The sequence below is a fragment of the Amblyomma maculatum genome, chromosome 11 (assembly GCF_055883805.1).
Source record: "Amblyomma maculatum isolate TAMU_Amacu chromosome 11, ASM5588380v1, whole genome shotgun sequence".
NCBI classification, from domain to species: domain Eukaryota; kingdom Metazoa; phylum Arthropoda; class Arachnida; order Ixodida; family Ixodidae; genus Amblyomma; species Amblyomma maculatum.
Genome location: NC_139354.1, coordinates 110,244,465 through 110,260,843, shown reverse-complemented (window position 1 = coordinate 110,260,843; position 16,379 = coordinate 110,244,465). Strand labels below are relative to the sequence as shown.

At 47.2% G+C, this 16,379-nt stretch overlaps 1 protein-coding gene across 1 annotated transcript in view; it reads right to left on the bottom strand.

Moving 5' to 3' along the window:
- Window positions 1-1,938: 1,938 nt before the first annotated feature.
- The window catches only part of LOC146174663 (acetylcholinesterase-like), a 32,939-nt gene continuing 18,498 nt past the window's right edge, over window positions 1,939-16,379 (bottom strand). The window contains exons 3-7 of the mRNA XM_084583860.1: window positions 12,456-12,802; window positions 8,451-8,744; window positions 6,811-7,078; window positions 4,909-5,273; window positions 1,939-3,331 (exon numbers count right to left, since the gene is read on the bottom strand). Coding sequence (XP_084439986.1) covers window positions 3,196-3,331; window positions 4,909-5,273; window positions 6,811-7,078; window positions 8,451-8,744; window positions 12,456-12,802 — 1,410 coding nt within the window. The 3' untranslated portion in view covers window positions 1,939-3,195. The remainder of the gene's footprint in view (window positions 3,332-4,908; window positions 5,274-6,810; window positions 7,079-8,450; window positions 8,745-12,455; window positions 12,803-16,379) is intronic.

The following is a 16,379-nucleotide window of genomic DNA, read 5'->3' as shown; positions in this document are numbered from 1 at the left end:
TACCAAGGAATACATAGGCGATTTTTTGTGTGTTTGTGTTGGTCGAAGAGAAATTATATAATCATGGAGATAATTTATTTTGAAACTAGAAAAATCGAAAAAAAGCTCCGACGGTGGCACCCCATTCCATAAAACGCAGAGGTCGTGTCGTGGCTGTTCGGTCCTGTGGAGGTAGCACGACCGGGTCACAACTTGTGGAAGTCGCCGGGCAGAGGCAACCGCGGTCACGAGTATTTCAAGGAAGCTGGGGCAGTGGCGGCAACCGAGGCGAAAGTCCCAAAGCGGTCTCTTCAGTGCGTGCCGGAGTCACCTTGTATTTTTCATCACTCGGCCGATGCTAACCACGCGCGTCGCTACAGTACGTATACATGCATACCTCCGAAAAACAATCCGTTCATTTTCCTTGCTCCAACATAACGGTTTTTTCTACAAGCCGAGCATGGCGATGCGGAATAGCGGATTTTGCGCTTGACAAAAGGATGTTTAGTGAATACTTACAGCTGCCTGCTTCTTTTTTTTTCCGGTGGAAAGGCACAGCATAGAGCGTAACTCGACGAAAAATGAAAGGGAAATACCAGCAGCTACCTAAAGGAACTCCATGAGCTGAAACTGTGCCTCGACAACGACGGCTTCCCTGGGAAGTATTAGGTGGCACTGAACTGAAATATTAACGTTGGAAGCTGCTACCTCTCCTCATCATTTTCGTGTGTGTCCAGTACCTTTATTACTGATTATTTACTTCTGACATAATTTACGCTTGATTGTGATCGCACCACCATCGCACCACTGCGCAGTAGTGCACATCGCAGCGCAGTAGCAGCACAGATGGTCTCTTCAGCTATTGCTTCACAGTAGTTTTAACTGAAGCTAAATCAATGCCAATTTTCCAAGAATGAACATATTTAATTGAGCTGAAAACGTCAGTTGACAGGTTACGCTTGCCCACGTGAAACAAAAAAGCTTCCGCTCTATGCGGCACAATATCTGTAAATGTTTTATTTGTTCGAAACATGTTTGGGCGAAATTCTTGAGGCACTTAAGACCCCTTAGAAAAAAAATAAGGTGAAAGCATTTGGAACTGATTGGCTGATTCTACTGCAGTGTTTATTTGTGGTTATCGATCACACAGTGCTTCTTCTGTGCCAGATTCGAGGGGAGCAGATCCACTCGGCGGCGATGGCGCGCATTCGTTGTGGCGCTTGTTCTTCATGCCAGGTGGCAGATTGGGTACGCCACGCGCCCTTCTGCCCTTCTGGAGATTGGGTTGAATTAGTCGTCGCTGTGCCCCTGTGTTGCCATGGAGACGGCAGGAACGACAGACAATAAGAAACTAGGCGTGTGGCTTAGTCGGATAACGTGCTTGTCTGGTGATCGGAGGGGTATACCTCTTCAATGTTAAACAGAACCCCGCCGATATCCAGTGGAATTCCGCGGAATCACTCGGGCACATCTCGTGAACGCACCAATCCTGCTAAACCATGATGGGCCTCTAAGCGTTTTTGCCTTAGTATGTGAAGCACAGGCTTGTCATTGTGTAGGTTAGTAATTTTTTTTACATGGCGAGGAAGTTTACTGAAAGGAATTTGTGGCCCCTTTCTCCGTTGCCTTTTTGCTGACCCTGTGTGAATTATCTAATTTGACGTTAGCAGGATGCATCAGCATGTGCGGCTGGGCGTAAGAGTTCAAACGCTGTACAGCAAATAGAAAAAAAAATTGGATATCAGGTGCAAGGGGCGCATGTCAAATAGTGCTTGTGCGAGCTGATTAGTTTTTAACCAAGCATTCAGCAATGGGAAAATAAGGTATTAGAAAAGTGACAAATAAGCATATATTACGCGCGAGAGCAACAACCTCTTGCACGGCGATGGCTGGGTTCAAATACGTAACTCACTAGAAATACAAATCGTTTAACCAAAATGAAAATTGTACTGTTCCCCATTCTTTTTACTTAAGTGGCTCCTTAGAAAAGGTGCAGTGTCGGACAACGCATCGGTACCTCCAAATGCCGATACGAGTGAAAAGTGCACCTCATCATTCGTTTTCTTAAAGCCCTCTTTTTTGAGAGATTACGTCGTTAGATGCAATCAACTTCTGGAAGGAAGCAGAAACAGAATTCCCTCTTCCGTAAGAACTTACGCTCTTCTTTCGTATTGGAGATTCCTGAACAGGTAGAAGATAAACTGGCATCAGTGTTACGAGGGTAGGTCAATTAGACATGCCCTCGTAACGCTTATGTCACTGGCCCAGATATCCACTTTTTTGGCATCAGTGGGTGACAGCAGAAAGGTACTTTCGCTTTAATAGGCCTTGATGACGTTACTTCACTTCTGAGTGATAATTCCCTACAAACTTCTTTGAAAACAAGTAAATATTGACCCAGCTTATCCGGTAGTTCCAGCAAGGCGCCAACTTACGAGATTCTGAAGAATATTTAAATCACATCACAAACATCGCGGCAAACGACAAAAACGAACTGCGTGGTAGATCTTGAACAGCCCCAAACCAGAAGAGGATGTGAGCAAGAAATTAATGCTAACGTAGTGGCAACCATCAAAGACCAGGGAATGGGTCTGTTCTGCACACGTCATGCGCAGAATATGTAACCAGAGGCTTCTGAAATGGAGCCACTGGGCACTAGAAGAACTTTATTGAGGCTGGTAGGGAAAAGGGCCATGTCAGGGTGTATAGGAAATCTGAGACCTTGCTTAGGGCAAAAAGTGTGATTAATCGCAGAGATCACGTTCAGAGGACTTAGGCCTTTGCTGGGCATCGCGTCGTTGGTGACAGTCACGATTACGATTCACTACTCGACTCTAGCTTCAAAGTTCAGATATACGTTTTGTGTAACTTTCATGCCTGTCAGATAGTTCGCTTTGCAATGTAAGCAGCACGTTCACCTGTCATCCGCGATGTAACGTATTTCATCAATGGGGCTGCGACGTCGCGCTGCGCTTCCTACAAACTTTGTCACGTGACGCAAACCGGCGAAACATCATGTGATCAACCGATGTTAGGATGGGCAGAGAAGCTAGCAACTGTAACGGTACGAAAGGGCTTGACTGGTCACTTTTATCTCATCTGACAGGCATTGAAACTAAAGTGAGCCTTCGGTCAAACTCAACCCTCATAAGCACTCGGCTAGCGATTAATCCCTGCCAATCGGTCGTTTTCTGTCTTGGACGTGGCTGGCGCCACTCAGATTCTCCAAAGGTGGCAACGCTCAGAGTGGAAGCCTTCGACTTCGGTGGCGTTGTTGTTCTTCAACAGCAGGGATACGGGTGCGGCGGCGGTGTACTTGGGCCAGGGAGCACCCGCCGGGGACTTGGGAACACTGCAAAGGCGTGTAGAGAAAACGATTACCTGTGATTTGAAGCATTAAGACAAAGTTGCACACAGGACGACTGTACCCGAAGAAAGCACCGTAGTAGCTATTTTTGACTATGTGAATTATTCGGCCCCAAAATGCTTATTCCCTGGCAGGAAATCGGATTAGGAAGAGAGTCATTTTCTGTATTCGACACTCGATTCAAACCCGTGACAGCGCATGTTGGGCTATTTTGTGCATTTGTTCACAAAATGAAAAACTTCAGCGAAGGAAACAGGCACATAGCAGGACACGGAATACGTGCCGCTGGCAACTTGGTTTGGTAATGATCATCTACCACACAAGTGAGGAAAATATGGCTACTGATTTACATGGTTCATATAAATTCAACTTAGATGTGCTAATGCGCTTTGCCCTCGTCTAGCTTTTTTTTGGTTTTGCTTGGCTTAGAATTTTTTGCGTGTGTGGCTAGCCCAAGGATCCTGGTTCGCCTTTATAATTCTAGTAATTGCAAAATGAATGAGTCCCTATTAATGTTTATATTATCTCACACACACTCATCGGCATACAGCAGTAAGCTACCTCAACGTCTGCAGCACCTCCTGACATGAATTTAATGTCGCGCTTTAACCAGGCCTTACGTATTTGCCTCCTTGGTCCAGGGGTAGCTAAAGGCCATCGCTGCGGACTGGGTCGAACCCGCTTCCTTGAGAACAACATTCGAGTGCCATAATCGCTAAGCCACCACCCCGTGGATTTTCTGGATAGCGGTGAAATAAAACAAAATCCGTGGCAAGCAACACTACCTACAGCAAGCAGATTGAATTTGGCGCCGTAGTGGCTGCACTGCGTTGTCAGTCTGCGTGTCATTTAGATCGAGTATCCTTTATTTATTATGCGCTCAATTTCGGTTTCATCCGGGTAAAAGTGTCATATTTCCCCGTGCTGCAGGGATTTGAAAGATTAGATTTCCTTACCTTCAAAAACTGATATAGCATTGTCTTATCTATAGGTTCTAACTTCCACTAACACTACCCACCTGTAAATGAATTGCTAATTCGGGAGTTTAGTTCACTAACCATGCAGTTATTTCATCTTTTTCAGTAGCTTACAGCCGCTGCGGGTGTGCATTTGTTGCTGACAATATTTTGTCTTCAATTTTGATCCCCCATTGTTAGGAATGTTAATCTCCACGTAACCACCCCTTATATGACTTTGACAGACCATCCAGTCATAGGCTCTAGCGTGATACTCTAAACTCACTGAGAGCTTGATTTTTTTTTATAAATTGAAAGAATCGATAGTGAGTCTGTGGCCAAATGGCAACATGTACACGTTCCAAACTTCAAACTCGCATGACTTTTCAGTCCTTTCTTTTAAGACCATCTATCCAAACAACTCTACCTGTGACTGTGTGCTTAATATATCCTGTCATTTCTGTTGATCCTCGCATGCTGAAAAATGCATACGAAACAACCACAAAATAAATTTGTATGCATAAAATATCCCACGAGCAGAGATCTCCTTCCACGAGGCCTATGAACCCTGCTGTGTCGCGCTGTGCTGCAAGAGACGGGGCTCACCCTTTCTGCGCAAAGGTTGCGATCATATCCATGAGCTGTTCGGACGCCTTGACGTCTTCGTCTGTGAAGTTGTCTCGGTCAAGAAGCGGTAATCCAAAGGCGTAGGCCAGGTCTGCGCCGTGGACCACTCCGGACCACGGAAGGCGGGCCCGCTTGGCCGGCCAGTGGTCGAACACGTAGGCGTAAACGGTGCCGCCTCGCGAGGCATGCGCGGCAGCGGCCGTGTGCATGGGGCACACGAAAAGCCGGTCGCTCAGGTAGTTTATGAACTGGCGGCGCAGTGAGCTGCCGTCCGACGTCGCCTTGGCCGTGTACTCTTCCTCCATGATCTCGGGCGCCGCATCGCCGGTCCAAGAGGAGAACACCTGCCGAAAAAGATTTGCTCATCGACTGCCGACCGACTGTAGCTTCGTCTGCTTGGATGCGAAAAGAGCGGAGCGTATCAACGTTCTGGCGTACCACAATGATGCAAAGGTGGAAATGTGCAAGGCGACGTGCGACGCGGTAATCGACCAAGCAAGTGTTGATTGAGAAGCCCAAGTCAATTCCGCAGTGAATTGAAGCACGTGACGCATAACCAATTAGGTCATCGGATGCCACCTCTGCCTGCAACCCGATGAAGCTGTCGGATAAAAGCAAACGATGACTGGGCAATATGGCAGCGGCTTGTATCTCCGCGCCATATTGAGAGTATTGGTAACGTAGATACATTGTCTAATCCGGCTTGACAGACTTCCTCTTTTAAACATGTTAAAGATGACATACTACCTAAACGGTCCACGCTAAAATATGTTATCCGCCAATGTCGCATTAACCTAAATGCTGCTTCATACCTCGACAATCTCATCAACAGGCCATTCGATCGATTCAACAATAAAGCCGCACAGAAGGGATACCGCTGTGTGAAGCTTGACAAGACTATGTGGGGTGGTGAAATAATATTATTCACTTATTATTATTTCTCTTCTGTCCTGGTGGAGTAAGCGTTCCGTCACTATGCTGGCGCTCTTGACGTCGCCTATTTTTGACCACTTAGCTTGGCGCTCTGCCATGACGATTTTCGTTCCCGTGATGAGTGGCGCCGCTTCATACTGACCAATTAGCGTTGTGACAATCTTCATGCCCAGAAGTACGGCCGATCCATATTTAGTTTTATATTTGAACGAGGGCTCCGTACGAGTAGCGATAAGTGTGTTATTTAGTTAATTTCGTTTATCTATAAAGTTTTCTTTGCAGCCAGCCAGCGTTGGGTGGTGATATTGGGAAACATCCGTTAAAAGGTCACTAAAAAACTAAACAAAATAACAGCGTAATCTTTAGAATGTCTGCCAACGTTTTCTGTCGGCGTCTAGAGATTGCTACATGGCTATCAAAATGAAACATTCACGTTACTCGGCTAGAATCGAGTGAAGTGCATAACTGGTATAGTAACGTCTTTTCTACGAGGTACGTTTGCCGAAGTTATTCGTCCTATCAAAGCAATAAGAGTGCGTCCCGCCACATGACGTCGGCCATGCCTCGAGATGGCGATGACGGTCTCGATGACGGCAAGGTTTACCAGCTGTTTAACAGGTCGCATTCCGTAGCATGCTTCTACGTTTTCTTATTCAGCACTTTTTCATGGTCAGGCATGATTCGCTCACAGTGCAGGCTATCATGGACGCATTATTCCGATAGCTATGTCACTAGGATTGTGGATTCGGCAACGCATTTCGCACAAGTGAGCTGAGGGATTTGACCATTTATCTGTTTTCGCGCATCCAGGAAAAGAGTGTCATGGTTCCAGACGCACTCATCAACAGTATTTTCTCTCACAATAACCCGTGCCGCCTGTCACGCTATGCCAAGATAAGTCATACCATTCCCTGCCGTACGATGCCAAAAACGCCTCCCTCGGCTCACCGCGTGCAGTTCCTTGTGAAGAGCCGCTCGGTCAATGTGGTCTAGGTTCTCTGCCAGCAGATGCTGCCTAAGCTTCGGCCATATGAGCGCCACGGCGCCTTCGTCCGAAGTGACGCCGATAAGGAGGTCGACGTCTGCGGCGAAGAATCCCTTGCGCACAGCCACGGCCGGCACCTTGGGCAGGAAGGCATCGTGGTAGGTGGGCGCGAAGGCGAATATCTTACCCGGCACCACTTCTGAAGCCGCCACAACCAGCTCCTCGGCAGACCTGAAAAACGTTCGCTCGCGGTTATTGGGATCTACGTGAAATGGTCCCCTCTTTCGTTGAGAAGAGCACATGAACACTTGAAGGAGCCTTATTGAAGCGAAGGCTTCAATGAACTCTCTGCGGCATGTTTCGCGTACGCCGCAGTTTGACCTTCAGCCGACTTTTCTGTCGAGCTTCAGCCTTGTGCCTAGCGGCGCGCGCCCTGCTCGCTGCCCGCTTCTTCGCGCGAGTAGTGCATGCAGCAGGCGGCACTCCTTTCATCTATTGCCGCTTCGCTTCTTCTACATCGCACACCTGCTTCTTCTTCACAAACCTGGCAAACTTCATTCATACTTGTACATATATGTCCGGCCTCCAGCATGACATCATCAATTAGCTATGCTCCTCACAGCACATGCGCGGTGCCATTCAGCTACTGCGCCGAAGCGGGGGATAAAGGCCATGTAGCAACCACTTGATCGGTCTCAACGCTGGCGTACAAGCCGAATCAACTCCGACATCGCTTGCCATAAAAACTGAATCTGAGAGAGCTAAACGAACGGTGGAAACTCTCGATGAGCGAGAAGAGGGGCTTTTAAAGTGATCATACAAGGCGACATAGAAGAAGGTGCGACAAGAACATCAAGAGAGAAATGATTCAGTCTCATACTTCAGCTTTAGCTCTAAATAACCTAGCTTAGCCGAGTTAAGCCACTGCCAATTTCTATTCACTCTGCCAAGGTTTCCACGTGCCCTACTAACTGCCAAATTGTAACGCCAACTCATAATTTACCAAACGCCAAACTGCAATCTTGCTCACGACACTGACGTTGAGTGCGCGTGTATCGCGGTCTTGTTTATTTACATTTCACAGGGGAATATGAGAAAGGCCCTAGTCGAAAGGGTATAAATATACTAAAATCTTCACCGATGATCATTCACTCAGGAGAACAATGTAAGCACTAGCTGGTTAAGTACAGTGCTTAACGGACTTTACTGAATTACTTTTCAAGTCCACCTCTCGGAGTCTTGCGAATCTCGCTATCTTGCTCCCCGCCTTCATAAACCGATATATTCTCCATGGCTAAGAGCACTGACCACAATCGGTGAGAGCTTTTGGGCCATTGCCTTGTAGTGCCTATAACCGGCCCTCCTAAACCCTAAAAAATACCAGTGCAAAGGCAGATACGCAACGCAGTCATGACAAACGCGGCAGTCATCGTGCCGCTTTTCTCCTGGGCTAGAATTACACCACGCATCTGCATCGAAAGTGGCAATGGCACGAGGCCTGACCTGACGGATAGAAGCAGCGCGATCCCGTTGCCACGTGTATCTTATACATCGTGAGAGGGGCGTCGTTTGGTAGCGCAACTCGCGAAAAGGCAGCGCTCACCGCTTGCGCAAGCACCCGATTACTTCTTCGGGGTGGGAATCGAGCGAGCCGCCATCGGCCGGTCGGCATCCTACGATGGAGGCCAGGGCGTCCCCCTTGGAGACGCTGTTGTGCACTGCCTCTGTCACGTCCAGCCCGTTCATGGAGCCGCTCATGGCCACGGCACGCCGGAACAGACCCCGGCTCATGGGTGATAGCACGTGTGCGTGAACGGCCATGCCGCCCGCGCTCTCCCCGAAGAGCGTGATTTGCGAAGGGTCCCCGCCAAATTGTCTGATGTTCCTCTTAATCCACCTGGGCGGAGAAGAAGGCATTAGTAATCAACAATAATATTAGTGGTAGTAGTAGCAGCACTAGTATCCAGACATCAAGAAACATCGGCCCATTGTTTTAGTGTGTTGTCAATGGACTGATTCTATATGGGGGCCGACATTGCCATCAAAGTACCAATATTGGCCCCAAGGTTTGTGCTGTTGGAAACGAACATGAAAGACGCTGCCGTTTTGCAATTTCGCGGTCATCTTGTATTACGGCAGTGGAAATTGTCGAAACAGTAAATAAAACATATGTAGAACTCAAGCGAGCATAGCGGACGACTTAACACCCTGCACACGGAAGATAGAATATACAGAGTGACAGAGGTAAATAAATAGATATTTAACACGGCTAAATACAGTATAGCATGCACAGTTTGTCTTAGTGTATGGTATATATATTGAATGTTGACGCTGTCTTTTCACCATCACCAGGCAGTGAGGAGGACTGGGATATGTACGTTGTCGCCAAAGTTGCCACACGCGACATAGAACATAAAGCCTCCATTTAAACACGTCATAAGGTCGAGTCTGCGTGTTCTAGGGGAAAGTGTATCTAACGCGGGATCCCAGAGTTCAAGAAATCTGGATTCTGATTTCACCCTCACATCTTATTAGCAAAGCCCGAGAAGGCTTTGCTAATAAGAACTCAGGACAATAGTCGATGCACCGAATCAGTGTGCCGGTTAGACCTCGTGAAGTAGTGATTTCCTGCTATGAAGCCTCCCTGCGTCCAATTACAGACCTTTAACTGACCGTTACAAATTGCCATATCAGTTTTCAACACTTACAAAACTCAAATACATTTGGCGCTGTGGCTCAACAAATACTAAGCGATAGCGTACACAGCTCTTTTGGTCGAAAAGACGTCGCGATCTCCGTAATATAGAAATGAGAAAAATGTGTAGAAAAAGAAGCGCACGTGAATCGCATCAAAACTGTGATGCAACCGTCATTTGTGCAGCGTTGACGGTGGCGTCATCCCATTTCTCTTCTCATTTAACGCCAGCGCTACAGCTTACTGCCACCGTCTACCGCTGCCACACTCCATCAGCGACGCACGCACTGATTGTTTCCTGCATTCCAGATCCGCCGGCGTATGACAGGCACATGGCGCCATCTGTCGCCCGCAGGGGTGATCTGTGCATGCCCACTGAGGCTCACGCCGTAGCAGTAGACGGCAATGGTAAGTGGTAGCGCTAACCTAAATGTCTTAGGTCACGTTGGAGGTAAGTTTGCAATAAGGATTTGAATCGACGACATTAGTATTGTCACTGTGTAGGTCTGCACCGAGAAGCAGAGGTAAACTAGTTTTTAGAATTCTAAAAATTGCTATGCATATTACTAAAGGTCAGCTACGACTATGTATTTCCAGCAAGCTCAAAAGTGAAGTTGAAGACAGTTAACCAAACTCGCTAGTCAACACGAGTATATGTTTCGTAACATCCGCCAACACTGCCACTTCTACCACAAAAACCAATTTGGCACCTGAAAAGTGTATGTTTAAGTTTTAATGGTAGGCTTTCCGGGAACCCCCGATGTAAGCAAGTGAGCTACAGACGACACGCGCATTGCAAGTGTACTTTTTATTAGTCCTCTTCGTTTTGTTACCGCTCGGCTGGCGCACATCAACAGCAATAATAGTTCGTAGAACTAAGCACTGATAGTCCGAAAGTGCTATCGCCGATGCAACCGCATTGTCGACTCACTATTTACCTCGCAATTGTTTTGATGTATTTTTTCTAGAGGGCGTCGCTGAAAAACTTTAGGCAGTAGGAGTGGCTAAGACTTTAGTGTTTTAAGGACGAGTGAATCATAGCCACCGTAAAGTAAGGCTCTCTGTGCTGCCAATCACTGAAACATCCTCTCTTTCCTACGTTGTTACTGGGCTTGTGTTTTGCATTAAAACTTCCGCATTTAGACGAAAAAGATTTCACTGACGAAATTATGGAGGATGCTTCACCTTTCTAAGAATGTGAAGCCGAAAGCCTAGTTAGACGTGCTCTCTCGGCCTTCCCAGTCAGCAACTGGTGGTGCATCGTCACCCATAGCAATGTGGATGAGAGCTGAGCACACGCTGCGACGCATACAATGCAGACAAGCGGGCTGCCTTCGTTTCCGAAACGTTCTACGCACGCCGCCGTTCGCATGTTCGGGAGTAACCTTACCGCTTATTTTTAAAAGACATCTTGATATTCGTACTGAATGAAAAAAGGAAAGTTCCGCTCCGCGACTGTTTTAGGGGAAACATGGAAGGCAGAGGGAGGCAGGCACTTAAACTCTGCCTTTAAGAGTACGACGCATTAGCGTAGGTTACAACTCCACATAGAAAGCGCGGCTTTAGTCGAGCCGTATAAACATGCCTGCGTGGCTAGGGGCAGAGTGTCTGACTCAGAATGCGAGGGTCCTCACTGGCTAATTGTGCTAACACCCTCCCATATGAAGAAAGAGGCCTGGATTCACAAGCTCCTGCCAGACGTAACTTCCGGAAACTCCCCACCTACCGCTCGCAAGCGGTATGCTTGTGATTTTTCACTGACAACGCCAACGCCGGATTTTCGGTGAGTAGGACCTTTGACGCTATCACGTTAAAAGCTGCGCTTGAAGCACTTTGCTTGGAGTTAAGCTCAATACTCATATATGTTATGCGTCCCGACCTCTATCTCCTTACTGAGATTGGTATAACTCACTGGAACTTTCAAGAAAATCAAAAGGAAACACTATTGATCTTTACGACAATTTCAAAATAGTACTTTTTATTTTGCCTCATAAGGACACGTTGTAAACTAATCATCTCGCTTCCTCGAGCGACGTAATCTTTAATATGTGGATTGAGGTGGCCCTTTAAGCCAATGCTAATATTTTCGTGTTTTCGCGTATTTCTCTAACTTCATTTGTTCGCTCCTTGTACTCATTACCTGCCCAAGTCAAATAGTACTGCACGCGTGTAGTTATGAGACGACGAACGTCCGTCATTTGCCCTATCGGCCGGGACTCTGAAGGAGCCTTCTTCGCTGTGCGCTTCTTTAATATCATGTCCTGAACTCTTTATTCAATAATTCGTTTAGTTTCACAGTTACCAACCAGCATACACAGCTGGTGCTCGTGCTGTTCATATCGCTCTGTTTTAAGGCGGAAATTCGGCGTTTGTACTGTAATGCCAAAACTCACGGGAATGGCGGTGGGATGTAGTAGTTAATGGCTGGTATCGCCGACCCTGATTGGGCCTAGGCTCGCCTGACGTCCCGGAACCACATGGCATTTCTGATTTGGCAGGACTATGGCATCTCCTCTCCTATGAGATGCCAACTAGGGCATCTCCTTTCAGGTAGAAAGGTAAGCTTTCCAGAACGCTTGCATTCTGAGTCAGTCATGCTACCCGTATAAATAGGTCGCGCAAGCATTCTTGCGGCTTGAGTAAGCGGGCCATTACACTTATATAGGTTGGCATTTCACATAGGACTATTAAACAAAAGAATGCGAAATTAAAAGACGAGGTTAAAGGCCTATCGTGTATACCCTTAAGGCGAAACTTGAAGTTCCCCCTATTTTTTTTCATTATCCTGCTGCGCTATGCGCTACCTTTCTTTACGTATACATTGCGCCAACAATTTGCCACGCTGCCACCAACTCCTTAGCGGCTGCGGCCAACGCAACCTCCATCTGCAGCCGGTAACAGCGTCCCGCTCACTTGAGTGCCAGGTGCTGGTCCAGCAGGCCAACATTGCCAGGCGCCTCCGGGCTGTTGGCGTTGAGGAAGCCCATCACGCCCAGCCGGTAGTTCATGGAGGCCACCACGAAGCCCGTCCTGGCAGCTATCACTGCGCCCGTGTAGTTGTCGTACGAGGCCGAGCCGTGATTGAACCCACCGCCATGTATCCAGACCAGGACTGGCGCCCGCTTCCGACCTTCGGCTGTCCACACGTTCACGTGCAAGCAGTCCTCCCCGTAGTCGATATCGCCGCTCATGAGCTCGTTCCTCACTTGCTGCGGGCATCCAGTACGGCGGCTGCTGGCGTCCAGCGTCCCTTCCCACGGCTGGAATAGAAACATTACAGATCGCCGACCGTTTCTGTGCAGGAGGGCATTCTTGGGCTGCACCGTGCAATTTTATTCTTTGTATATAAATACTCAGCTAAGTCGGGGATGGGCTGAGTATCAAGAGCACTTCGGTGTAAGCGTCGCTTTCCAGTTTGGATCTCAAATGAAGCTTTCATGCTTCGAAGATGTTACCCCAAGGCTTCATAATTGTGTACTGAAAAATATTGCGCATAGACACAAGGACAAGTCGAAAAAAACGAGGGCGAGTTGTTTAGTTTGCATTTCAACCAACTCGCCCTACTTTCTGCTCTCCTAAGTATATTCGTATTCGTGCATGCGAAAACATCACTTTCTGCAAATATATCCTCGCGCTGCCAAACTAGAACCGCGTCCCGCATCGGCGTTGATGTCAACACCCTGTTTTCTGTCCATTTATCCTGTTTCATGTGACAGGGTATGTAACTCGTTCAAATAGCGTAATCATCGCCTTTGCCGTAACCTATAGTTTAAGAAAAACTTGCCCGAAAGGTTATAAACGTCATCTTGCACCAAACTTGCGACCCAACCGTTCTTTGTAGATAGTTGAGGGTAGTGTCACACGATTTCCGCTCCCAATTAGCATCCGTCTTCTAGCCAAGTTGGAGACAAGTTTGCCGCAGGGATTCCAGCCGACCCTATACGTCACACTGAAAGAATAGCGCAGTAAACGGCAAAGGACGAGGGGGGGCAGGACAAGCGCTCTATAAAAAAAGCTTCCGTCAGAAACGCGCGCGAACTGTCGATAGGCGTCGAAAAATGCTGTACAACGTCATATGACAGCATGCGATGAAAATAGTTTGGTTTGTGGCGTTTAAAGTCCCAAAGCGACTGAGGCTATGAGAGACGCCGCGCGAGGGGGCATGACAAGTGCTGCTATCATCAAAAGTTTAAAACGTTTATTGCGGTACCGGGGCATAACAAAATTGTCACGTGTGACTTACATCAAGAAATCCAGTTTAGTCTTTTATAGAGCCACAGACGGGGTTTTCTGACACATTCATGCCTTAACCATGGTATTAGCGACGCTTCCACACTATCCCTGCCAGGCCGGTGTTGTGGCGATACGAGACAACCGCTTGGTCGGGCAGGATAGCACGGTGTTTTAAGGTCAACTTTTTGCAATGGGCTGCTAACTGTCCGTCTACGGCCCTGTTGCTGACTTTATTAATTTTGCTCCAGCAGCCGGACGTTGAGACCAGTTTGGCCAATATACCTACCGCATTAAAGTGGGGTTTTGTAAATTACTCCCATCTTGCAAGGTACCAAGGCATCCCTAATTTTGATAGGGCACACAGGCCACATTGCTTTGCCGATCGCTTGATTTCACTAACCGATGTCACAACATAAGAGTCCGACTTTCAGGGAGACTTTCAAGTTGTTAAGTCTGGTCTCTGGACACCGAATAACGACAGAGCTATTGGCTACGATTCTTGATTACGCTTTCTGTAAACGTTTGTCCCCAATAGTACTTTCACTTGTATGCCTTTCAGTGTAAGTGTAGCGAGTATTGTTCCTTCATTTCCCCAAACTCCAAGCCAACTACTTTGCGAACTCTGTGCCAGTCTTCAACGCAAAAAAAAATTACCCGAAATGAAAAGGTAGTGTTAAACGGGCTCGCGTTTACTTTTGAGGTAAATCTTAACCTTCCTCCTTATTTTTAATCTACGAGGTATTGTCAGTACTACTTCGTAAATACGATTAATCCAAAAAATCTAATATTGGCCTCCGGTCCGCAGCTTCTAAGCTATTGCGTTTGACGCAGTCATTTTCATCGCAATCATTTTCATCGCGCGGCGTCTTTTATAGCCTCAGTCGCTTTGGGACTTTAAACCCCACAAACCAAGCTATTTTCATCGCGTGCTGTCATATGACGTTGTACACCACTTCTCGACGCCTATCGAACTGTTCGCGCGCGTTTCTGATGGAGGCTTTATTTAGCTACCAAAGGTGCGTTAGAAGCACCTCTTACAAGGCGTGGGGACCGGATACGTATAGGCCAGTGAATGCGTTTCCGGCGGAACGGTCAAAGAGATTGAAAATGAAGAAGAGAAAACGCTTTACGCCTGCTCTTACTTAGTTTCGCCAATAGAGGGTTTACAAAAATAAGTCTGGCAACCATGAGCGGCACGCTGATCTCACGCTGGCAGCCATATTTTATTCGCTCCATCCGTTCGCTTCGTGTCCGTCCGTAAGCGCCCGCCGTTCTGTCCGCGCTTTTCACATTGTAACCTAGTGTGCTGTGCCTGGACCTCTCTTCTGTCCCTGGCGGTGTCTGTTAGCGACGCCAAGAAGCGTATTTTGACAGGCGAGGCGTAGCGGCGCCCACCGGCCGCGCTGCCGAGCGCAGTTACAAACTGCTCTACGAGTCGTTCATGGGCTCCTCGTCGATGCGCGCAGCGTCATCCCTATCCAAGTACAATATCCAGTTTTGTAATGTGCAGAATTTTTTTTTGTATGTGTGCCTTTGCTATTTACTTGAACGACTATGAGAGATGATCGCGAGTTTGTTTGTTTGGTTTGCGCATCACCGTCGCTCATCCAACTGGTAGATACTTGTTAGTGAAATGAGCGAGGATGCAATTTATTTTGAGATGCAAGAATCCTGCGTAATTTGGCGTAAGTTGGGATGGCGCTTAGCACTTTCCTGCCTGTGCCGTCGATGCAGCAGTTGGCACGGGTCTCGGAAATAATCGGAGGCTGCATAAAAAAAAAGATATGTCATGGTAATTTCTGCTTCCAGGGAGTGAAGATTGATTGCTGTGTGATAGGCGATGATGAATTCATAATATATTTGTAACTAATTGACCAATTGATGAAATAAAGCAAAAGACAAAAATGAAAATTGAGGGTTTAAAGGTGTCAAAATGCTAGAATGAAAAACCAGTGCTTGGTGATGCTAATGAAGAAAATTTAGAATCTGTAACTGATTATTTGAAATAATTGAAGAATGCGTTCAGAGGTGTCCAATTACTCAGAGTGGAAAGGCGATTGTTGCTGACCCTGAGTATTGGTGTATAAAAATATAAAACATTAAATAAAATAAAGAAGCAAATTATAGAAATATAAAATAAATAAAAGCTAAACATTTAAAATGCGAAGAAAGAAAACATCTTGTGTGTGTGTGTGTGTGTGTGTGTGTGTGTGTGTGTGTGTGTGTGTGTGTGTGTGTGTGTGTGTGTGTGTGTGTGTGTGTGTGTGTGTGTGTGTGTGTGTGTGTGTGTGTGTGTGTGTGTGTGTGTGTGTGTGTGTGTGTGTGTGTGTGTGTGTGTGTGTGTGTGTGTGTGTGTGTGTGTGCGCGTGCGCGTGCGCGTGCGCGTGTGTGCGTGTGTGTGTGTGTGTGTGTGTGTGTGTGTGTGTGTGTGTGTGTGTGTGTGTGTGTGTGTGTGTGTGTGTGTGTGTGTGTGTGTGTGTGTGTGTGTGTGTGTGTGTGTGTGTGTGTGTGTGTGTGTGTGTGTGTGTGTGTGTGTGTGTGTGTGTGTGTGTGTGTGTGTGTGTGTGTGTGTGTGTGTGTGTGTGTGTGTGTGTGTGTGTGTGT